Genomic DNA, 26,477 nt, shown 5'->3' on the forward strand with positions numbered 1-26,477 from the left:
GTTGTTCTGCACTTGTTGTGTGATGGCACTCAGGATGAGCTGCTCCATCAGCTTCCCGGGCACCGAAGTCAAGCTGACAGGCCTGTAATTTCCCGGATCATCCTTCCGACCCTTCTTATAGATGGGCGTTACATTGGCTGATTTCCAATCTGTCGGGACCTCCCCGGTCAGCCAGGACTGCTGGGAAATGATGGAAAGCGGCTCAGCGAGCACCCCAGCCAGCTCCTTCAGCACCCTCGGGTGTATCCCATCTGGTCCCATAGACTTGTGTGTGTCTGTGTGATGCAGCAGGTCACTGACTGTCTCCTCCTGGATTGCAGGGGGGTCGTTCTCCCAGTCTCTGTCTTCTGGCTGAGGAGGCTGGATTCCCTCTAGCAACTAGTGTTGCTATCAAAGACTGAGGCAAAGAAGGCATTAAGCACCTCTCAGCCTTTTCCTCATCACTTGTTACCATGTTTCCTCCTGTGTCTAGAAGAGGATGGAGACTCTCCCCGGTCTTTCTTTTGCTGCTCACATACTTATAGAAACATTTCTTGTTGTCCTTGATTGCTGAAGCCAGATTAATTTCCAGCTGGGCTTTAGACCTCCTGATTTCTGCCCTGCATATCCTCACAGAGTCTTTGTAATCACTGTGTGTGGCTAGCCCCTTCTTCCAGAGGCTGTAAACTCTCCTTTTCTCCCTGAGTTGCAGCCAAAGCTCACTGTTCAGCCAGGGTGGTCTTCGCTGTCTCTGGCTTCTCTTACAGCACCTGGGGACCGCCTGCTCCTGAGCCATTAACACTTCCTTCTTAAAGAGTGCTCAGCCTTCCTGGACAGTCTTTCTGACAGAACATTTAACACATCAATAGTAAAAGATTCTGGGATATTTTGTGGATGAATTCTAAAGATTAAGTACAGTGATTTTAACGGAGCTGATTTATGTCAATATACGCAAGGCCAGGATACTTTTATGTGACACATCATATGATGGGAGAATGAAACAAAGGAATAAATATTTTACTGTCCTGTTCATGCTTCTATAAAATATGACTAAACCTTCAAAATACGTCATGTGAACAAACAGAAAATCAAACTGCCACATCTGAACTTCTCCTGTAGTTATTGTAAATCCAAGATATTCTTGATCACTGCTAAAATATACCTATATGGTGAATGAAGAACTTCTTTTAACCTCAATTTCCAGAGAAGTTCCTGACAAGAGAAACTGGAAGACTGGAGATAATTCCATTCAGTAACTGCTCCTCCTCTTTTTTGAAATGTTGAGTTGTGGGGAAATGTTGAATAACTACATTCTCCTCTTTACCTGCTTGATACTGAAACAATGCATGCATGACCTAGCATGGTTATGAAAGAACTACTCTTTTGTATGAAGGGAACCAAAACTATTATTTGCTTCAGAAAGACACTATGGTTGATTCTTTCATCATTTGTGTGTAATAAATAACACTATTATCTGATGAGTGTGATACTACCAATTAAATATGAATGTCAGAATCAACTCTATAGGGAAAAAAGCAAGATATTTTTGTTGATACATCATTTCATTGGCATCAGTGTATGTGCACCTCTTTATGTATATCATTAAAATATTGGCAAAGAAACTACCAAGGATGTAAAAGACATCAGGATGAATGCAGGTGACTGTTTTGTAATAACCATGAAATATTTAAACTACTCTAAAGTACTTTTGAAAGTACTCTTGAAAGTACTTTTGATTTAATCATGACTTTTGTTGCATGTTTACTATTTGCTATTACATATTTGCTATTCAGAAAACTTATATGAATTGAATTCTGCCTGGGAGAATTGTTCTTCCTGCTTATCTTCTTTCCTTTGTTATTTTTTCATGGATATCTGCCTTTTTTAAAGACATAAAAATAATTAAATTAATTAGAAACAAATGTATTATAGTTTTGTCCATGGATAAACTGACATTTCAGGTGCATACAGATATTCACGTGAAGAAAGAAAATAGAAAATAGTTATACAGAGAAGGGACCCTTTATGTGATCATGGCTAGAAATAAATTGATACTAGACAGAATTATCACATTTGTAATAATCCTAGAAAATTTAATTCTAAATAAGTCAAATTCATTTCACCTAGCTTTAGTTGCCTAAAGGGTGATGAGTAGTCTAATGCAGTCTTCTTAAAGTCTACTAAATGAGGAAGACACTCCCAGATCTTGAAACAGAGGTCTGTGGTAGATGAAATAATTGCCCTTCTGTAGATGCTTCTTTTCCTCTGTTGCCTGTTGAGGCAGGTTGGATGACTATCTTAAACTGGAAAACTAAAATCAGGTCAGATAAATTCAGCCAAGTCTGACTTTAGGGAATTTCAAAAAACCAATAGTGCGCATAAATAAGAAAGAACTGGATGCGTGACCTATTTTACCTGTGCAACTAAGAAATGAAAGATGATCAAGCCAGGTTAGAGATCTTCAAAACAGCATGTGCATTATATGCGTTGATGATATACAGTTGGACTCTAGCCGTATTATCTTACCCCCAGTGCAGACAGTATGTTGGCATGTATTACTGAAGATATGCAATAATACCGCTCACTGTGGCAATTCTCTTTGGCTCTAGAAGTCATAAACCAACATTCTATCAGTCCTTTTCTGCTTTACAACTCACTGTGGTTTAGAGGGGCTCTCAGATGCCCCTTACTCCTGGCACAAGATTACACATGTTGTGCAAGAGAAAATGTATATTATAAATAGTTCTACTAAACTCCCAATGCTCCCATGGTTCCATATTCATTTATCTTACCTTCTATCAGCTTCCCTGTCTGCTCTGCATTGCCCCCAGGCAGGATCTTGGCAATGTAAGCTCCAATTTCCCCACTGCTTCCTGGAATTTCTTTGCCACCTACAACTCGGATTCCCAGTCCATTGCCTGTAATAAAAAGAAAGATAAAACTTTAAACAGAGATGAAACAATGAATAATTCACGAGAAAGAAAGGAAGAGAACAACTCAGCATAGGTTACTGAAGGGTGTCACCAATAACTTCTGGCTATGGTTGGAAGATTTAAGGTTAACTGCAGTCCCATCTGCCAGTTTCCCAAAGACTTAACTTTAGGTAGAAGTGTTTCTGTGAAGGAAAAGATCTTGAATAACTACTGTATGATTGACATAACACAAATAACTGTTTCACTAAAAATTACATTGAAACTAATACATCCTTCTTCTGACAGCCTCACTGTACTGCAAAAGGCTTATTTGCAGAGGAAACCTGTTTTAAGCAAACCATAATTTGCTATATTAATTAACTTGCATTAAATTGCTAGAAATCCATGTGAAGTGTGGACTCAAAGGATAGTTTTATCATATGCCTAAAATATGCATGCAATTTAGCTGAAAAACTACATTAGCTGAGCTTTTAGAATCAACATAAATATGGAGACAGACGAAGATCATTGAGCTCCAGAAGCAAAGCATGTACATTTCCATGAACTTATATTTGGCAGATGCTGTTATTTTTCTCAAATATTTGCATTTAATTGATATATTTTATATCAAAGGATATACAAATTATCAAAGTGGAAAAAGCCTACAATCAAAGCATCATCAAATCTAACATATTTTCTCTCTTTTTTAAAAATTACAAAGATTAAAACATTTTAATCACTCCATTTATTTTAGCTGGAGAGAAACAGATCCCTAATCTCCCTTACATATGTAATAGTGAAACTGAAAACAAAAGCTTGAAAAATAGTCTCATAAAGCTAATCTTATGCATTGCCAGTTTTTCATGCCATCTCACTATTAAAAAACATACTTCCCTTAAAAGAAATACAAATTTCTTCTTAGAAGGGAAAAAAAATTCATATAAGATCGTTCATACTTTGATTTGGGAATATAAAGGCTGATTTTCCCACCTTTATTGTAATGGCTAAAAAAAATAATTTTTAATTTATTAATTTAATAAGCCAAACCCACTGAGTGATTAGACTGATCAGATATAACAAGCTCACTACACAATCTGGTTGCAAAGCTTTATCAATTTAGATTAAAGTTTTTCCTCATAATGCTATTAATGTCTGATAAGTCAGCCCTGATTTTTTTAGAAGCAAGATAGCCACATCGTTGAGTCTCTGGCCAAAACCATTTCCATTAGTTTTATGATTCCTTTGTGCCTCGGGTTTCTTCATGATTGTATATTAGACATTTTCCAAACAAGCATTTTCATTTATTTTGGAATATGCCTGGTGTCCAGATATACGCATGGATCCTGTACAGCACAATATAAAGGTAAGGAGGGTCAAAGTAGACTTATGACTTAAGTGGTTTAGCAGGAATTACTTAATATGGGAAGAGCTCATTCTGCCACTGCAAGCCTGGACCAAAATGGTGTATCCCCCTAATAGACTAATAAAACAAGTGAGTGAGAGCAACCAAGGAAAACTAATGGTGAGGAATTAGAAGGAAATATATGAGGATTGTTCTTACAGATACTGCATGGTAATTACCATACACACACTGAGATGTACAGACTGTTATATAAATCAGGCAGTATGCGTTGTTGGTGCGTGCAAGTTCAGCTACACAACTAGTGGCGTGGGCTGGTGGCACCTCAGATGATGGATACAGATCAATCTTAGGGAGATGGTATTCTTCCATTAGGCCTATGTTTTGTGACCTATCATAGCACAATTTGGGTGCGGTTTCAGTGATGGGATGACCACTGGTGATGTGTTATTAGTACACAGAACTTTTAGTGAATTATTTCAGTGTGGGCTGATGGCCAAGGATGAGTTTCAGGGGTATTGAGGGAATACCTGAGGGCTAGTGTATGATAAATGGTATGACAGACCTTGAGTTTTTACAAAGGATGATCAACACACTTTGCAGACCAGATCTTGTCCTGTTTAGTTTGTAATAGGAGAAAATGTTTTTGGTATGGTACTACTGGGAGCACAGGTAGGAGTTTTGTATGCATATGTTGAACATAGATCACCTCTAGATTATATTTATATCCAACTTTGAGATAAAGTTCAGATATGTTACATAAACCCATTTCAGAGTCTGTATTTTTGTTTTACTTATGTGTTTTTATTTAGTCTTGATATTTTCAGACCAGTTTAAAGATTTAGGGAATATGTAAACTCAACCTGATGACAACATGAATAATAACTCTGTAAGTTAGAACTGTGCAAAGATTTGATATGGCAAGAACATCCTCTCAAGTTTACTTTGTTTCTTGTCCAGTGCAACTTTGCCAGTTCAAACTCTATGAAGTGCTGTGCAGGCACGTCTGAGTATCTTCAGTAGGAGTTATGAATACTCAGACAATAGCATGAAATTTGCTAGTAAATTCCTTGAGATTTTTGCTAATAATTTTAGCCAGTTTTCCCCCTCTCTACATTTTTTTTCTTCTTTTTTTTGTAATATGAAGACCTGAGAAACATCTTTAAGAAAGTCAGCTTCTTGTAAGACTTTACACTGGTGAATGTAAAGTAATGCATATGTAATGAAAAAGAATGCAATAATGCAAAAGAATGTCAATATTTTTAAGCCTTTTTTTGGACATGACCAGTGAACAGTTGTTTCTCCCTCTTTTAACAGCAAATTAGAACTGGAAAAGTATAAATATTTCAGCTTGAGGGGGACTATCTAAAAAATCCTGTAAAGGGACCCATAAAATAAACACCTAAATACCCAAGCGACTTACAGGCATGGGGAATATAGTTAAATTTCTGCTACAAGATATACCCATCACAGTAGCTAATATTCCTTTAATTATAAACTTGGTATGGATGATAATTGATTAACTAAACATATGGATGTTTGGCTGTTTTGTAACAGAAATTATTTGATATACAGAAGGATGCTGTGTTTTAAACAATAGCTATATTGGTACTCTGGGACTGTCCTATGGGAAATTCTAAGATTATTTTTGTTGAGGAAAATAATTTTTCAGTGTAATTGGAACAAACTGCATAGCTATTTTAAACTAAATACCTTATTTCAGTGCAAATTTGAAATTTAAGACTGATAAAGTTTGTTTTTCCTGACTTGATGGGAAAAGCTAACCCATCATACTAAGGATGGGTCTAAAGGTCCTTTACAAAAGTTGAAAAATACAATCTTAAAAAAAATAAGCACCTCATTGCATAAAGTGAATTCATACCACAATAAAAGCATTTAAACATTAGTCCATTATTAGGACTTAGAAATTCATGAGGGCTGCTTTGCACATTTATCAGAGTACTTCTGATCAAACACTATTGAAAGAGTCGAATGTTACAGATTTGAGACCGGGAACCACTGAGTTCAGCAAATCCAACAAACCATTATTAGAAGACAACACATGCAAACAAGTACACTGTAACTTACTCTTAACCCACACAGTCAACATGGACTTGTCAACAGATCAGTAAGACTGGACGCTTTTCATCATATTAGGGAAGTAACTTTACAGGGTCAGAATTTTGTCATGATATACCTACCTATACCTATCTCTACCTCGATAGCTTAATTATAACAGAATGAGAGAGGTGATCTGCCATAGAAATAAGTGTACAAGACACTTGACTTCAGAAGAAATTCTATGGATACCTGTGCCAGAGAGCTTTGAAAATCATGGCTGACATTGGTTCTGATTTTGCAAATCTGAGGTGTTTGTCCATATTACTGATAATAAAATCAATTATTTTCCATGCTTTTATGCAAAGATTTTTATTCCTAGACACTTTGGAAATGCATGTGATTTTATATTTGCAGGTTTTAGAGTCAAATGTATGACTGACATACTGTATTAAGTAGGATCATGCTTGCTAAGCGACAATCACAGGGCAGGGTCTATGTTTGTGTTCGCACAAGTTCTTGTTGCTGGACAAATCAGGGGGTATTTCATTTAATTTCATTTGTTTGCACTAAATTAGAAAATTGTATTCTATTATTACTATGTTGTAAAAATGTTACTAGAAGAAATATTTTAACTTAAATTACAAAACATTGAAATCCTGGCAGTCAGAATGAATAAGTTAGTTACTTTTTGCCCACTGAACTTTAAGTGCTCTGTTCTGGCTAACAAAGAAATATTGCTTGGATGTTGCTGTGTTTTCTCATGTGAAGATGGGATTTCAAACCTGTTTATAATGTATCTATTGAAAATTCTGAGTTTACTACTTCTGTTTCCAGTGTTGACCAATTTAGCACCCAGAATGCAGATAATTTAAGAATACTATAAATCATATGCTTTTTCAGTTGGTTTTTGATTTTATTTTATATTTTTGCGTCTTAATTGCCTTCTCTCAGACTATTTTGATATAACCAGACATTCATATTAGGATTTTCAGATTAATGAACTACTGTTTTCTTTTTTAGAAGACACAGGATTAGTTAACCATCAGAAAATAAATCACTGTCCTTTGAATGAGAGAGGGCAACATTCAGAACTCTAAGTATTGATTTCTGTGGAAAATATCTTCAGGAAAACATCTCGTCAAAGCGAATTTTATGCATTTAAGATCCAGTCCTTTTTAGGATGATTCAAAGCTAGGAGACTGTTAATTTATTGCAACTGGTTTTACTGATTTCTCAAGGCCGTGATCCTACTCTCCTATAAAATCTTAACAAGCCTTAAGATGCAGCACGCTAAGCAAAACAGCTCCCCAAAACCCCCACAACCCAAAAAGCCTAATGCTAAACTTTAACAAGATAGATCACACAACCAAACTGGTTTTATACTTTGATAAACAAATATGGATACTAAATCATTACAGTTGGCTTTGAGCCATAGCTGAAAATACAAACTTAGAAGCTTTAAATCACCTGCCCAGTGGATGAAGGGAAGGTGGTGGATGTATTTTGTCTAGATTTTAGTAAGACTTTTGATACTGTCCCTCACAGCGTCCTCCTGGACAAGTTGTCCAATTGTGGGGTAAGCAGGTTCATGGACTGCTGGGTCAACTGGCTAAAAGACAGAGCTCAAGGGTTGTAGTGAATGGGGCTACATCTGGCTGGCAACCGGTCATCGGTAGTGTTCCTTGGGGATCGATTCTAGGGCCAGTTCTGTTCTATACATTTATCAATGATCTGGATGCAGGAGTTGAATGCACTGTTATCAAGTTTGTTGATAAATACAAACTAGGAGGTGCTGTTGACTCCCTTGAGGGCCATGATGCCTTGCAGAGGGAAATATATAGACTGGAGCATTGGGCAATCATTAATGAGATGAAATTTAACAAATCCAAATGCTGGATCCTGTACCTAGGACAGATTAATTCTGGGCACAAGTATAAATTGGGAGAGGAGTGGCCCTGAAAGAAAGGAATCTGGGGGGGCTTATTGACAGCAGGCTCAATATGAGGCAGGAGTGAGCCCTGGCAGCCAAGAGGGCAAACCACCTCCTGAGGGGCATCAAACACAGTACAACCAGCAGGTCCAAAGAGGTGAGACCCCACTGTATTCAGCATTGGAACAGCTTCACCTTGAAATTTAAGAATGATGTGAAGGTCCCTGAATGCCTCTAGAGGAGCGCAACAAACCTGGTGAAAGGGCTGGAAGGCATGTCCTATGAGAAGCAGCTGAGGACTTTGGGATTGTCAAGTTTGGAGAAAAGGAAGCTTCCTGAGAAGGGGAAGTGGAGAAGGAGGTGTTGAGCTCTTCTCCTTGCTATCCAGTGAGAGGACTCATGGGAATGATTCAAAGCTCTGCCAGGGGAGGTTTGTACTGGACATTAGGAAGCATTTTTTTACTGAGAGGGTGGTCAAACACTGGAACAGGCTTCTGAGGGAGGTGATCAATGCCTCAAGCCTGTCAGTGTTTAAGAAGCACTTGGACAATGTCCTTAATAACATTATCTTTTGGTCAGTTCTGAACTGGTCAGGTAGTTGGACTAGATGATCACTGTAGGTCCCTTCCAATAGTAATATTGTATTGTATGGCTGCTACCTTCACATTAGTAAGGCCTTTGACACCATTTCCCACAGCATTCTGCTGGCTAAACTGGCTGCTCATGGCCTGGATGGGCACACGCTTTGCTGGGTAAAAAACTGTCTGGACGGCCGGGCCCAAAGAGTTGTGGTGAACGGAGTTAAATCCAGTTGGTGGCCGGTCACGAGTGGTGTCCCCCAGGGCTCGGTGTTGGGGCCACTCCTGTTTAACATCATTATGGATGATCCAGACGAGGGGATCGAGGGCACCCTCAGTCAGTTTGCAGGTGACACCCAGTTGGGTGGGAGTGTTGATCTGCTCGAGGGTAGGGAGGCTCTGCAGAGAGACCTGGACAGGCTGGAGACATGGGCTGAGGCCAACTGGAGGAGTTTCAATAAGGCCAAATGCCGGGGGCTGCCCTTGGGCCACAACAACCCCCAGCAGTGCTACAGGCCTGGGGAGGAGTGGCTGGAGAGCTGCCAGTCAGAGAGGGACCTGGGGGGGTGATTGACAGCCAGCTGGACAGGAGCCAGCAGTGTGCCCAGGGGGCCAAGAAGGCCAATGGCATCCTGGCTTGTGTCAGCAATAGCGTGGCCAGCAGGGACAGGGAAGGGATCTGAGCCCTGTACTCGGCACTGGTGAGGCCGCCCCTCGATTCCTGTGTTCAGTTTTGGGCCCCTCACTACAAAAAGGACATTGAATGACTTGAGCGTGTCCAGAGAAGGGCAACGGAGCTGGTGCAGGGTCTGGAGCACAGGTTGTACGGGGAGCGGCTGAGGGAACTGGGGGGGTTTAGTCTGGAGAAGAGGAGGCTGAGGGGAGACCTCATCGCCCTCTACAGCTCCCTGAAAGGAGGCTGCAGAGAGCTGGGGATGAGTCTCTTTAACCAAGTAACAAGCGATAGGACAAGAGGGAATGGCCTCAAGTTGCACCAGGGAAGGTTTAGACTGGATATTAGGAAGCATTTCTTTCCAGAAGGGGCTGTTGGGCGTTGGAATGGGCTGCCCAGGGAGGTAGTGGCGTCCCCATCCCTGGAGGTGTTTAAGAGTCGGGTTGACATAGTGCTGAGGGATCTGGTGTAGTTGGGAACTGTTAGTGCTGGGTGTACAGTTGGACTAGATGATCTTCAAGGTCCTTTCCAACCTCGTTGATATTGTGATTCTGTGATTCTATGATTCTGTGAATCTGTATTGAATTCTATTCTATTCTATTCTATTCTATTCTATTCTATTCTATTCTATTCTATTCTATTCTACTCTACTCTATTTCAGGTATCTAATAAATGAAGAGTTATATTTGAGAGAAATTCATACTTAGAGAAAATATTAATAAAATTGAATGGCCAACAGCTTTTTTAGTTTTTGTCAATTAACCTATTTTGTAACTTTCAAAAGGACATTTCACCGGTCATTTCATATCCTTCCAGACATCACAAACTATTTCAGTGATGCATATTAATTACATATATATTACATCTATATTATATGTATATTTGAGTAGTGACCAACACCTTGACACTAATAAATTCTGTCAGTGGTGACTTGGCAAGCATCACTGCAAAGGTATTTTAAAAATTCATCATTTTCTTTTCTTAATTTCACTGTTAGGTACTTTGTGTCCAGTTAGACTTATTTGTTCTGAACTTGTGTAGCTCAATGTATCCCAGATCACTATGAAATCATATCCCCTTGTATATTTTATGGTGTCACAGTAGCAACACAGCAGAAAGACTCTAATTTATTTTGCTGGATTAGGCTGACCTTAACCTGAGCTCTGCAATTACAATTTGGTCTTTTTTGTCCATTATGGAGATGATAAAGATCCGATTGCTGCCAATCTGTTGCTTTTCCTCTGGTTACAGGGAAGCTCATGAAATCTTATAGCCTTTTTATTGCTTTGCTGAGCAGCTCCAATACAGCCATTAGAGTATAAACAGTCTAGATTTCCTGGAACTATTTCAACATCTAAGCAATGATTAGACTTGTCTTTCCAAATAAATGTCAGTAACACCTTACATAAGTTACAGTTTAAAAAATCAAAAAAGAGCAGAGAAAAACTGAATTGAAGACATATCAGGCTTTTGCTGGTGTTGATGGTCCTGCCTTCACACAGAGGTGTGAATTAAGTTCCCAGGGATGCTTTTTCTTATAAAAGTAAATAGAATTCCAGCACTAAATGCGAGGACCAATATTGTTTAATTATTAGGTAAGTCCCATACAGTAGCAACAACTTCAACACCGTCATGAGAATGGAGGCATGTGACCCAGATGCTCTGTGCAAACACTATTCATGTGCTAACTCAAACAAATATTTCCTCTGGGCTAATTTTTCAAAGTATTAAACCATTTGCCTGTCTAATGAGATGAGCAAAGAAAGTTAAGAAGCAATTAGAACATAGAACATATTTTCAACGATCACACACGAGTTTGTGCAAATTGACATAGGAAACTAAGTATGAGCATCAGCAGCAGCTGGACTCTTGTCACAGTTAGATATAGAGATACATCAATTTTTAATAGCCTTTTAGGTGACTGATTTTTTGAGAAAGATACTAAAATCCACCACTGGCTTGGATTTCTACGATCCTAAGAACATGCCCTTCAAGATGGTATTTGAATATCACTATTTATTCTGTTTCTGGAAAACCATGTGTGTTTTATCACCTTTGGCTATTATGTGCTTTGAGGTTGAAACTATACAGAGGTGAAATGGGAAAAACTGAAAGGGGCTTGAACTGCAAAATGCATATGAGGGTGTGAGGAACTGAAGGAGTTAATGCCTCAAACATTCACTGACACAGAAAGCCTCAAGGACAAATTGTGGCCTTTGTGGTTAGTCAAAGGAATTAAGCATATGTCTAGGGAAGCTCAGAGTGCATTGAAGGGTGCATGGCTGCACTCCCTTGCAACTGTATAGCCCAATCCCCTAGATAAGCCTTGAAGGGGGGAGACATAGGCTGAGTAAAACCATATGTTCAGATTAATGCCTACACTTTTATCTATGATTATAGTCTTGAAGAAGAGGTAAAAGATTGATAAGTGAGAGAACAACTGACTCCACATGGAGGTATTGAATGGATAATTGCCCAAGAAACAAAATCTAAGGAAAAGATAAAGGTGATAGGAGGAGATCATGACCACTGACTGACTCAGTGGGACAAAAGGGTTAATGCACCCCATTCCCCCTCAATGCATGTGCAGAACCCATATTCCTCTTTTTTCTCATCTCTCATGCAAATGATTTTGTGAAATACCTGCCTCTCTTGTCTAGTATGCAAATCAGCTGATAAGATGAATTTTAAAAGGCAACAGGAAACTTTGCTGTGTGTGCACCCATCACCCAAGATTACCAGACCTGAGACAACACTGGAACCTGGGGTGGGGACTGGATTCTTTAACTCTCTTTGTCTTCCCTTCCCTTCCCTTCCCTTCCCTTCCCTTCCCTTCCCTTCCCTTCCCTTCCCTTCCCTTCCCTTCCCTTCCCTTCCCTTCCCTTCCCTTCCCTTCCCTTCCCTTCCCTTCCCTTTTTCCTTTCCTTTCTTTCCTTTCTTATGGATTTATCAAGACACCACAATGCTTACTATACTTTTCCAAGTTTAAGTTGTTTCTACAGCAAGTAAAACATTTTAACCAGTCGTTTGGTGTTGTGTCACCTTAATTTAACCTGAGGCGATCATGAAATCTTTAAGACCCCTTGGGCTCCCAGTCAGGTCATAACAGGAGGCCACAACACACGTCCTTTGCGTAGCTTGAAATGGAAGATATGTTTAAACCTCAAAATAAAGATTAAGTGTTTTGTTTCAGATCCATGGGCCAATGCACAGATATACCAATGAGGGAAAAAAAAAAACAAGTCCAAATATGGTTTTCATCACTTTCTAAAAATACTTTAAAATAAACAAAAACCAAACCCAGAAGGCTGAATCATAGCAAGGAAGCACAAAGGTGACATTTTTTTGTTCAAAGTCCAATACTAGCAATTAGAAAAATGCACCAGGATAAAGAATGAAAATGAGACATTGGGCATAAAAGATTTTGCAATGTGCCAACATACCATGCCATAGCAATGAGAACATATCAGTCAAATCAAACAATAGTCTTCCAACTCTATTTGGATTGAACAAAGACAGAGCATACCTTTCTCTTGTTTTCATTTACTAGACATTATCTCCCCATTCCTCCTCCATCCTTATCTAGACGAGACATATGCTAGGGTGCTGGTAGGCCCTTATCTGTCGGAACAATTTACAATTTTACACCACGTTCCACTATCTGTATGAAACAGAATTGTCAGCCACAGAAAAAACAATGACTTCTCTTTGGTGAGTTCAGACTTAAAAGTCCTGTAAAGAAACGCAAGCTATTTATTTAAATATTATAGTTGTGATAAAGCAATCTGGAAAGTATGGAGAACAGACAGAAAGGAAACATGACAAAAAAAGCAAAACCAAGTTAGATCAGGTGCTTGGAAAGCGGCAGGAAAAGTAATGTGATAATCAAATCCAGGGTAAATTTTTATTTGTATTATTATTCCTGTGTGATTCTCTGGAATACGTAACATGATGATCCATATCAGAGCTTGGTTGTCTAGATAGGTACAATGTTTTCAAAACTGTGCTCAGGAGAATTGTTTTGGTGCTTTCTAATGAAATTAGCTTAAATGAAGTTGTTTCCTAGAAACACAATTAAGCCTACTTAGTTATTCCACCTCCTGGCCATTGGCAATTAAAGTATAAAATACATCTGAACCCAGAATCTGAGCTGATGAAATTCAGATATATTTCAGTTGTTTTAATAGCACAAAATTGATTTATATCAGCTGCAAATCTGCTTCATACTGATTTGCACACTGGTTATCATCTTGAAGGATCATAAAGTGCTTTAAGAATTAGCATCTTGGAACACTTATCTACTTGAAAACAAGATACAGGCCTCTTCTTTTTGGATGATCAGTCACATCAGAGTACTCAGCTGTCATCTATGGTAGACTGTAGCTTTAAATCTATAAAAAAATCTGTAGGCACTGAGATTCAACTGTGTTTATTGATAGACACCAGTGGTTCAACAGATGCCACTGACACCTGAACTTTGTTTAAAATGCTAATTTTGATCTCTCACATCCTTATCAGCTTTGATGCTTAAGAAACAGTAATAGATTTAATGTAAATATGATATGATATACTGTAATATGTAAGATATATAGGTATATGCTAGTTATATGTGCATAAACATATGCATTATATCTAATGTAAATATATATATAAAAACATGTAATGCGTAAAGATATGCATAAGCAAAACATAATACAATTTATAAACAGTAGCCTCTAGGAAAAGTGTAGTTCCCCATTAAATGCAAATAAACAGTCACTGCTTCACAAAGTGGCTGAACCACAGACTCTTGGAAGCTGTGAGAATATTGCACTGTGTTTACTCTGGCCTTATATACTTAAATAACTTCTGTCAGAGCCATGATGAAGGGCTAAACAAACCTTAAGTCTGCCCTAGTAAGACTGTTCTTATGTTAATAAATTTGGACAAAATTTACTATGTTCAATGAGTAACAGTGATGATTATTACACCCTAAAAGCCTTGTCCAGGATGTTGTGTAGACTTGTCCAACATACAGTTACGCTAAGAAGGAAGGAAGAAACACATTCCTCGCCTTTACTTTGCATTAATCCTCCAGTAATCATGATGCTGATATTTGGGGAGCACAAAGGCTGTATCTATCGTAAATTCTTTTTATGAAGATGGTGAACTGGAGGACAGGGTGAGGAGGAAAAAGAAACATCACTCTGTCGTAGCACTTACTGGACAGTAGTTCATGCTATCTATGCAGAGTACTGATGCTGTCCTCAGGTAAAATATGCTGATGGTGACACTCTTAAACATATACATAAATGCAGACATAGTGACCTTATTCACTGTAGAGCTATATTCTGGAGCACTTTGAGACTTTTTAGCAAATGCTAGAAAGACCATTCAGTCTTGGTATTATCACGAGGACTGCATTAGTCCAAACATGATCTTCACCATTCTCCATCTGCTCTAGATTTTCTCTCCCTCTGTTCTGAATTTTCTCTCCCTTTGTCATAGTATTCTTGTCCACACAGTTCTACAGTGAGGAGGCCTGTATCTAATCACATACATTCTCCTTTCCATTCTAAAATGGAAGGACTTTTAAGCCAGTCACAAAATACTAGATTTATGCACCTTAATAATTATAGCTAAGTGCAGTGGGCAAAAACATTTTCTTTAGTATGAACCTCCCCTGTTTTAACTTATGCTCATTGCCTCTCATCCTACTGCCATGTGCCTGTGAAGAGCCTGGCTCCCTCTAGATAATAAGCTCATTGGTATGGGATGGCTGCTATTAGATCCCCCCAGAAACTGTCTCCTCTTCAGGCTTAACAAGCCCTGTCCCTCAGCTTCAGGGCAGGTGCTCCAGCCTCAGCCACCTCACTGGTCCTCTGCTGAACTCACTCCTGTTTGCCAACATCTTTCTTGTGTTGGGTGTGGGGTGGGGCCAACATTGATCACAGTGTCTAGACAGTCTGACAAGTGCTGAGCAGAAGGGGACAGTCACTTCTTTTGATCTACTGGCATGCTCCTGGTAACACAGCCCAGGATGCTGTTGGCCACCTTTACAGCTAATGCTATGATGTGCAGATGGCTGTCTATGGATACCTCCCTGAGAGGCCTCTTCTGCAGACCTGCTCCCCAGCCAGTTGGTCCTCAGCTGTGGCACTGCACAGGGCTCTTTCTCTCCAGGTACAAGATTTGTATTTGTCCTTGTTCAAATTCACAAGGTTTCTGTTGGCTCCTTCCTCCAGCCTGTCTTGGTCCTTCTGAATGGCAGCCCTGACCTCAAGCATATTCCCACAAATTGATGTCATCTGCAAATGTTGTGGGAGCCTACTCCATTACCTCCTCCATGGCACTGATAAAGATATTAAATGGTCCCACGATAGAGTCTTCTGTGGTACTTTACTTGTTACCTGTGTCCAGGAAAAGCACAGCCCATTAACAACCACCCTCAAACCCCAACCATCTAACTAATTTTTTACTCATATAGTTGCCCAGACATCCAGTCATTTACATCCCAATTCCGGGCTCAAAGTAAGAACATACCTCACAGTTTACTGCAATACCATAATTTCAGTGCAGTTTCACAAAACTTTAGATTCTTATGAGGATGAATCTACCATAAAAGACAATCTTTAATCTGTCCAGCCAATATGTCAGCCAATCGTTCATGGCTTCACTGCCACAGAATCAATTTTTGTGATATTCTTAATGCTACAGAAGTTGCTTTTAGCTCAAACGTTTTATTAATGTTCTTCTCAATCAGAGGGAAAAGTTGAATAGATTATATTGATGTTTCCCACATAGTATGAGGCAGCCCTGTCATCAGAGGAAAAGGATTTACATAAAGGATGCTCTGCTGGCATATCACAACTTACTTGGTATGTTATGAATCTGGCATATTAGTGATGTCTTAGAAACTATTATTAAAAAAATAATAATTTAGTCCTAGGTGAATGGAGTGAGCTTTGTTATCAGTTATCTTAACATCTTGGACCAAAACTTCAAATCATTAGGTTTTATTTAGCTGTTATGGAAGAGGATCTCCAGCTTTTGAAGCTATTTACATTTTGTTAAGAAAATACCAAGAAAAGGCTTGAGGATTCTGCACATAAGTTCCCTCTACTACAACTCTGTGCGTTGATCTTGTTGTGTTAGAGACTTTGCATAATGCCCCGGTATTACAGATTCATACAAACTGTATGTATATTCATACAAACTGTAGATAGGTGTTGATTTATTTATGTAATTAATCAACCTTTAGGATTTTTTTCAATAAATTTCTTAGAGCAGAGCCAATCTGCCCAATATTTGTGCAAATGTGTATTGGCAATAGTTAAATAGAAGCTACTTCACTCCATCAGTTTCTTTGGGACATGGGACACCATGGGGAGCGTACATACCATGGGGAACATTGATGGCTTTTAACACTTTGAGGAATCTGTAGGAAAGATGGCACTGCTTGCACTTAACAGACACCCAGTAAAGCTTCTGCACACTGGATAATTCCCCTTGAAGGAAAACCAAATGAATATTTCCCCAAAATGACTCTCCTGCACAAAGGAATCAACTGATACATTTTTGCATGGATATCTGTCATGAACGGGGATGAATTTTTGGAACTATAAATTGCGACATAACGTTCTTCCAAAACAAGTAATGCCTGCGATCATTTAAGGCTTTGTAAAAGATTCTGAACTTTCCTTCTTCTCTCAAAGAGAAAGACATTATCTGGTTTTGGTGCATAACTAATTAAAAACATTATGATATTCATATAAATTACACAGGAATTGTAGTTCCTCTGTTATTAAAATTCAAATTAACTTTTGACTTATTGCTTGGAAAAGATCCCAAACTGGCAACACCAGAGACAGAAGCTCATGGTCTATTCTCAGAAGAGGTGTCACAGTGCAGCTGTTCAGACCGTCCCCAGGAAGGAGTGTGTCACCATTTGACAGTTCATTTCTTACAACCATTCAATCTGTGGATACAGGGTACAGGTTAGATTTGTGTTTGGAAATAGGAATTTCTTCTAAGACGCGTGTTGAGACCTTCAGTTCATTGCACATGCTATTTCCCTAATGACATCAGTCACTGATGAATGAAGTTAGCAATTGTATCCAATATTTTCTCATCTAAGTAGAGTTTAAACTCACGTCTTTAAGTAATGAAGTGTCTCACTTCTGTTGTACCCATACTAGGCTGGTAATAAAATAATAATAAAAAAGAAGGAAGCAACATAGAAAAATAATTTTTCCACAAGCGGGGGAGTTGACAAAATAATTTTTAGATGTTTCGTTTCTCTTTCTTTAAAGAATAGGCATTCATCTCATAAGACTTGGTATGTCACATCTTATTTGTGATATGCTCATTTGATGTCTCACACAAAATGAATATTTCTTATAATATCTACTGCAAAAGTAAAACATCATAGGAATTAACGTGCATAGTAATTTACTAGTCAGCTTGCTGTTTGTTGAAATCAGCCCTTCAAAATGCAGGTTTTTTTTTGTGACAGGGATAAAGTTACTTTATTTACCTGCAGAGCTTGTTCCTTTAAACACTGCAGTCTTCACTTCTGTATCAAGAGAATGATAATTTTTTTCTACACACTACAAGCTGTCAAATGAGGGACATTTTCAGTGTTTTCTGAGAAAATGGTATATTCTCAAACCAATGACTACTGCTGTCCAAGATATCAACAAGCAGCAAAATAAACACAGTTTTTACAGAAAACACTTCTGATCTAACATGCAAATTAACACATATATTACCCTTTTACCTCCTTAAATTGTATCTCTTGTAGAAAATGTGCATTGTATTGACTAAGAGGGGGTGTCTGACTTTTTTTTGTATGTGTGTGAAGTAAATTCAAGTAATTTTGGGGTGCCTTTCCTCAGACAGCTTTGGCTTCATCAGCCTTGACTGTCTAATGTCAGCTTCACTTCCTTTCTTGATGAACATACTTCTTCAGGAATGAGAACACTTTCTGGCAAAATTTAGGTTATTTAAAGAAAATTTTACTGAAAATTTTGCTGAAAATTTTGCCTCACCCAACTTCTTTTTACTGAAGTAAACCAGCAAACAAACATGCAGGTATTGAGTGCGTATTACCTACAAACAATATTAAAGTGAAAAAAATTCAGAAACACAAGTTTCACTTGACAAATGCTGCACCTCACTTAGCTTGGTGCAATGATTCTATGTGACAATCACAACCTCAGAGGACCCTAACAATCCATGAGGAACATCTTTGTGTCAGTGACCCACAGAATCAGAATGACTTAACCTCAATCACCCTCATCCAGACTGCCTGGGAGTGTACACCTAGTGCATGTCAAAGACCCCCACAAATCTGCGATTAGGTCAGTAGTGAATGGAAGGCAATCATTCTCAAAATGTTCCAGCACCCTGCTCTGGGAAGTGAATCTAACTCAAATAGACATTTGTCTCTTGGTGATGAGGAGCAATGTGATCCTTTAGACAGCCAGTCCTCTACAAGTCTTTTGATTGTTCTATAGCTTCTTTGTAAATAAACCACATATGTTCATGTCACCTAATTTAAGACCTAAGACAAAAATCACAGTCCAAGATAGTCACCTTATGCTCCCTTTATTATAAACAATAGAGGAAAATAGCCATATCCAAAAGGTGGTTTATATAAACTACTTCAACCTCCAACTGACTGCCCTTTGTAACTGCCTAATTCTAGTGAAATTATTAAACCTATGCATATTTTTGATAGCCAATATGCAGAGAAGGGAGCACAGGCTCTTCATTTTCCTCTGAGAGTTGTTAAGATAATTTATGCTTAACCTCAGAAGTGAAACCTTAAACTGACTTTTCTGAGTTAGTAACTTTTTCTAATGTCCTTGACAAGTTGTCCCACCAACCCTAATGTCTCATCTTCTAGTTCTTCATGACAAAATGCTGATCTGCATTACTTATCTCCAAAACAGAGTGATTTCTGGTTTGGCTTCTGTGACTCTCATTCCTATATGCCATTCTCATATCTATTGCTTTCCATGGGAACCTGGGGACCTGACTGAACCCTAACATTAGTGTTGCAGTGATTTTTTTCTGCAGATTTTTCTGCATGAGAGGTATGAAAGCAAATTGTATCTTTATAACTAGCAGACACATTGCCCTCTCAATTACCTCCACTCATCCTAAGATCTTATTAGACATCCTTTAACAGATGTTCATACACTGAAAAATGCATAAACAACCAAGCTGCCAAAAAGGGTTAATGGAAAGTATTTTAAATACACATACTAATGCTTTTTAAATTAAATTAATTTAGAGAGAAGGCATATAAACATGGAATATATGGTCTGTATCTCTACAAAAGATTTCTAACAAAAACAAAAGTTTGTTTGTGGTTTCTTCATTTATTTTTATTTTTTAATTTAGAAAAGCTGAACGGTATTAAGTTCTTTCTAAGATTGCTATTAAGACAGAAACAGACATCTCTCCTTCCCTTTGTTTCCATTCCTGTCCTCATTTACTGCCACATGACTTCACTGGAACATCTCTGATGTTGTCTGGCTGTAACAGGTCTGTCCCTTTCTGTTTATGGGTTTTTACCTTCTGTGTCATGTTTCTGATAAGGAGAGAGTGTCTGAGGGAATGATGGCCAATAATTAGGGATTAAATCCTTCCCCAGTGACAAGTGAGTGTTAGAGGAGGCTAAGTTTTTTTGTGCAAAGTATTAACTCAGTTCTTTACAACATTAAACCAAAGAAACAAGGTAAGTAATCCTCTAAGCAAAGAGTATGAGGACAAGAAGTGGGTTACACTTCTCACCCTCTGTCTTTGACTACTATATCACATTCAACACAGACTGTGACTATATTAATGTATTTTTTAATTGATTAGTAATCACATTTTCACTGCGCTTCAGTATTTTTCTGGATCTTGCAGGTGAAAGAACCTTAAATATATAGTTATTTATTTAGAGACTATCTATAGCAGTGAGGGCTTGATAGAGGAAGACTTCAAATCTCTTCCTCTCTCAGGATAAGTACCCCATGAGCTGGCATGCTGCAGAATTGTAGTGTTTGTGCAGAAAATAATAATCCTTATGGAGATTACGAGGCACCTCTGATGTGTGTGCAGTGTTATATCTACCCTGTCACCCTCTTAGACATCTCATTGACATCACTGCTGAAGTGAAGATTATGTACGCAGTCTTCTGCCGACAGTCTAATTCTCTTCTTTACTATAAAGTTCATAGCTTTTCCTGAACTGCTTCTTTTTTTTTTTTTTTTTTTTAATCAGAATTGAAGAGGATGTTCCGCAACATGGACAGTCTGGCTGCTCAAAGGTACATTTTGCTCCCTGGAAACACAGAATACCTTTCAAAAGGGAAAAATTACTTGTGAGTCACCCTAAGTGAGGCAAAGCAGCAAAAATTACCTTTGACTGAGTGTACTCATAGTACCTATAGACCTACTGAGATGTGTCTGCCTTGTTGAGTTTTCAACCAGTGTGCCTAAATAGCTTTCTGATCAGGAATAACACAATCTAAGTTTTTATGTTTGCAGTATTTCCAAAGGTATTGCCAGTGCTTTCATTACCCTCAATAACCACGTTCTCTCTTCACTTTTTCAAATATAACGACGACATGTTAAAAAACAGAAGAGAAAATGCTGGCAGGACAAAACAGCACTTATGCTGCTATGCTAAAGCATCCAAAAGGGATTCTCAGTGAAAACAAACAGCAAGTTGTTTCTGGAGTGCTAAATACTGCTGTATTACCATTCACTGATCACTGCCATCATTACTTTGGCACATCACCATAACCATGAAGCCAATTTTCTCTTTTTTCTTTTTTTTTTAAAAAAATTGAAAATATTTAAAAATCTTTGCAGAGAAAATCCTTGGCGATACCTTGACATCTATAAGCATTGCCTGAGAAGGGGCTATTGCATACCTTGAAAAGAAGAGCTGTTGAGTTTTAGATGATGGCATATGCTAAAGTAACAAGAAACCTCAAGAGAGAGGCCAGCTAGCAAGTATACATTTATTTTTCATACAGAGCTACTGTTCTCTTGCCATCACAATTTTGGCCCAGTTCCTTGTTCCTCAAACACCTCATTCACATGCTAAAATTTGCAGTAAATGTTTTTGTGTGCAAAATTATGACAGATTATGTAAGAGGCATCAAAGGCATCTGTACCTTAATCAAAAAAGGAAATAAACAGAATGCATGTATACATTATACATAGTGACACAGTGTGAATTTTAATTTGTTTGGGACTACTCTTATTATTGATATTCATAATGTGACAATGTCTGGATCTATAAGCAGGCAGTAACCTCCATTATGGTAAGTATGTGATGAAATCTATAGAGTTCAATTTATAATGGTTGTACTAGGATGAAATTCAAGCTTGCCCTATAGTTACAGCTGTGGTATAGCTGAGTATCTGAGCTGGCCAAGTATACGGCATCATTAATGCCCAGAGTGGCCCAGGAATTCCCCAGTGAATGAGGCCGAACCACTAGCCAGCTTCCCAGCAAAGCAGCTAATCAACAGTCACAGGAGTTCTCCAAATGGGAATTGTGGAGATTTGAGACATTTCCCAATGTAGATCCTGCTGTGCACACACCAGTTAAGATACACGTTGTATACTTAAGATGTGCTCATTAATTCCCTGAGAGGAAAATCTGTCAGTGTCAGGCACCTCCCCAGGCACCTTCTGCTGTTGAACTGACCAAACTGCCTGTAGATCATTTAAATCATCAGTAGAAACTGTTCTTGCATGTGTAGAAATCATCACATAGGACAGGCTTTTGTGCATAGTTAAGACAGAGGATGTTTTGTACATCCTGTAAGGTAAGCAGAAACAATGGACCACAGTCCAGCTGTCTTGTAAGAATCCAGCAACACAACAGTTCAGGGAGTGTTATCCAGTACAGATGAAGATAATACTGCTGTTTTCATGGAGGGATCTGACTCCCGATGTGAGCTTTACTGAGGGTTGTTAATTTATTTTTTTTTAAATACACTCTTCCTGTGCCGATGTAGCAAGTATAAGGCAAACAGTTAAATAAAATGATTCAACACCTTATTTTGGTACTTTTGATAAGAAAGAGAGGGGGAGGGAGAAAGGGAGAGCAGAAGAGAAGATGAAGGGAAGAAACAAAGAAACAGAGAGAGACAAAGAAACTAGCCAGCCAGCCAACCAACCATGGCATCTAGACGAATATTCAATAACCTTACAGTGAGGTAGCTGTGGTGGTGTAAGAGTATATATTTAATCTACCAATATTTTAGGTAACTTTTACTGTATAATAGATTTCTAAGTCTGCCTCTGGCTAATATTGTCTGGTTAATAAACAAACTTGCTACTAGTTTGCAGATAATGTTTAATAAAAATTGAATTTTTAAAAAAGTTAATAAAAACTATGTGTGTGGCTCTGGGAGAGGTCGTTTGGAAAGCTGGAGGCTACGGAGAAAGCGCTGCACATCTAAAGAGAGTTTCCATTTACCTTAATCCTTCAGACACTGAGAGAGAGGAAGGAAGGGAGGTACAAAGTCAAGTAGTTATGGTACTTCAAAGATAAACAAGGAGTGAGAAATACAATTTCTCCTGGCTTGGGTTTTCCCTGTTGGTACCCTGTTCCACCTTTGGCTCTTTTCTGTACAATTTGCATTTAAGCCTTTTCATATTTATATGGAAATCTATATGTACATCATACATAAGTATGTCAGTGCAGGTCTCTAAGGGCATATTTGGACTAAAAACCAAAAGTATGACTGCAGCTTGTAGACACATAGCCAAGCTGTCTTACTCAATTAGAATTTAGGTATAATATAGCATGGCTACTGCAGTAAGCAATCTCAGTGTGGGGTACGAAACCTTAGCAGGATCCTGAACAAATATTTGATCCTTTCTGATCTCATGTTGTGCAGGGCATTAGTAAATGGGAAGTCAATATCTACACCTTGGTTTTACAGTCATCACTTATAAGGCATATGCCCTGACGCTCAGTATATTCCTGTGGTTGCCAACACAAGAGATAGTCAACAATTTGGAACTGGCATTTTACATTGCACAAGGGTAAGTAACTTTACAGAAGAGAGCAGGCCTTCAGCAACATTAAATCACAAGCTATATACAGTTATGTGGTTGTAATTCCACTTGTTCTTGAGGAAGAGAGCAGGTTGGATCACAGAACTACTCATCACCCCGCAGGGCAAAATCTGCACCAGGATGTCAAGGAGCCCCTCTGACCTGCAAGGGCCCAGGGCAGTGAGGGCTGACACACTGATGGACCTAGCAGCTTTGTTCAGACTGTGCTTCATGGGAGGAGGGCTCTTTCTGCATCCTCAAATCATCAGTGGGTGTTACGCTGACTAGCTAGAAAATACCTCATGATATATACAGAGCATTCAACACCCTAAATATGAGGTGGATACTGGGGGTGGAAGTGATCAAGATTTTACAGCCAGAAACCCTGTGAAAACAATATTTAGCAATTCAAGTAAGTTCGTGACACTTTCTACTTAATGCTCGAGGGAACACCAGAGCTGGCAGTCGGTAATTACTTCTGCACAGAAATAGAGTTTGACACACGCTATTAGAATTTTTTAAGTGAGTTAAAAGAAAGTCTGATGGTTTCACGACAAAACTGCTTAAAGCATGTACCTCTGAAAAGACAAACAGCATATTAAAAGAACCTTTGAGTTCCTTATCGGTATTATATGTGAGAAAGAGTGCAATTCCAAAAACTCAGACAGACAGGCCTTACCTGTGCTAGATCTTGTCACTGGCAGCCTTTTACAATTTGATACATGAAAACATCACACTGCATTCCTGCTCACAGTCTGGGAGGTGAATGAATATAACCTTTGCCACTTTCATCTCCTTTGCAAGCAGACTCAGACTTACATGAACATTTGTGTTAGTGTTAGGGAAAAGAGAATAAATCTGAAGTCCTGTGATAAATGTCTCCACATGAAGGTATCACAGAACAATGGGATCTGATGGTTCTGCTATCCCCCTTGGTAGAACAGTTCTAGTACAGAAAGAATAAAATTCTCACTTCTGCACATGTGGTACACTTACACAAGCTTATTTTATAGAAGCTTCTCATATAGAGAATACAGAGTTATATAAAAAGCAACAGCAAAACAGTCTGCTCATATCTATAACACAACAAATTTCCCCTCTGTTTTTAACGTCTGTACTGCTTATGTATCTTGAACAGATGTTGTGACCTTTTTTTTCTGCACTGCTGCTTTCTGTTATAACTAACTAGCAAGATTTAAAATGACCACTAAATTTCCTGCTACATATGACACAGGAACTATTTTTAATATTGCAAATCTATTACATGATTCATGCTAATCAAATTAATTACCATGTGTCATAGAGGGTTGTGGGTTTTTACCTGAAACTGTGTGATCCTTTGGGTCTCTCAGTAGTTTGAGCCTTGCATGAGGGAAAATGTACTGCAGCGGCTTCCCATTTATCTGAGAAACACAAATATGCATGTCATAAAAAGATGAAACAACATTACCTGTATCAATTATTTTCAAAATCTGAAACAGAAACAAGCAAACAAACTTATTTCATTCAGGGAAACATCAGAACTTTATAATTCAAACACTCCCCAAGTGCCAAGACATTTGACAAACTGCAAAATCCTTCTGCAGGAGAATGAATATTTGTTTCCATAAAGCCAGATTAATTTTGAACACACTGAGAGTAGTATTGACTGTAATTGATCTCAAACAAAAAGCACATAATGGATTTGGAAGTGGACAAGTACTCCAGAATAAATCAGAGCTTGAGATCATGCAGACTTTAGGATTTATCATGGCATTTTGCCAGAACATAGGGTCTAATATTACCAGAAGTGTATAAAGTGCCATGTGACTTCCACACTTATGGATAGAGACATTGCTATGTTTTTAATTACATTATCAGAATTCAGCAAGTGTAATGTAATAGTAAAAATAAAGTCTTTACCACGTGTAGTTTACATAAAACTGCAAAAAATATGGAATAATGTATCTATTTTTTAATTAAATAAAAAAGATTACAAAGTAATGCAATTCAAAAGAATCAGTATGAACACATTTGAACAGTTCCTTAGCTAGGATCCATTTTGGTGGGAGCAATTCAATTTAACTGAGTAACACTGCAGATCATAAACTTAAAATCACTTTTTTTTTTTTTTTTTGTTATTGCTCTATCTTATCTTTCTCTAGCAAGATTGTTTTTTTGAAAAAATAATAATCCAGGAATATTCTATGCCATATTGTACATGATTTGCTGACAAATATTTCAGAAAATACAGACCACCTCCTACTTTAGTTTATTTCTTCCTCATTACTTTCACTTCCAGAATTTTATGATAAGTATAAATCTTGGTGATTCCTATAGTTATGAATAAATGCATTAAAGTTTATTAGCATTCAGGGTAGCATATTATTTTTTATTGTTGTTGGGAATCAGTACTTAAACCGAACATGTCATTAGACATTTACCCTCAGAACAGTATTTGTATGAAAGTGTCAGAATACATAGGAAAAAACAGTGGTATATTTGAAACCTCGTAGAACAAAAATTATGTTGTGTTTCCAAGTGTTCACATCTAACTTTCACAAAAGGTGATTTCTCATCACCTGAATATACACCAGGGGGTCCTTCTAAATGACTGTTTCCCCAGTTAGCCCAGTGAAGACACAGAGGGACGCCACTGAAGTCACACAACCATGACAGTGTAAATCTGAGCTACGCTGCAGGTCTCTCCACTGCAAGGTTGCAAGAATGACGGACATGTAAGTCCCCAAACCCAGATCTAGGTCACAGGGCAGAAGGTGACTTGATCCCGCTTATTTGCTACAAAATCCACAGATTCCTGCAATTGTCCTTGCCATGAAGATACTTTTCTCACCTTTCTGGGAGCATTTAGTACAGTCAAATAATAATTCTTGCAGTTCAGCACTGGCAATGCCATCTTCTTCTGATCACAGACACATATTGACTCT

At 38.3% G+C, this 26,477-nt stretch overlaps 1 protein-coding gene across 11 annotated transcripts in view; it reads right to left on the reverse strand.

The window, feature by feature from the left end:
• PCLO (piccolo presynaptic cytomatrix protein) overlaps positions 1–26,477 on the reverse strand; it is a 393,494-nt gene that overhangs the window by 120,345 nt on the left and 246,672 nt on the right. For all 11 annotated transcript variants that reach the window (XM_074903436.1, XM_074903431.1, XM_074903430.1 and 8 more), the window contains 2 exons: positions 24,872–24,953; positions 2,772–2,897 (listed from right to left, as the gene is read on the reverse strand). In XM_074903436.1, the coding sequence (XP_074759537.1) occupies positions 2,772–2,897; positions 24,872–24,953 (208 nt within the window). The remainder of the gene's footprint in view (positions 1–2,771; positions 2,898–24,871; positions 24,954–26,477) is intronic.

The sequence above is a fragment of the Athene noctua genome, chromosome 3 (assembly GCF_965140245.1).
Source record: "Athene noctua chromosome 3, bAthNoc1.hap1.1, whole genome shotgun sequence".
Classification (NCBI taxonomy): Eukaryota; Metazoa; Chordata; class Aves; order Strigiformes; family Strigidae; genus Athene; species Athene noctua.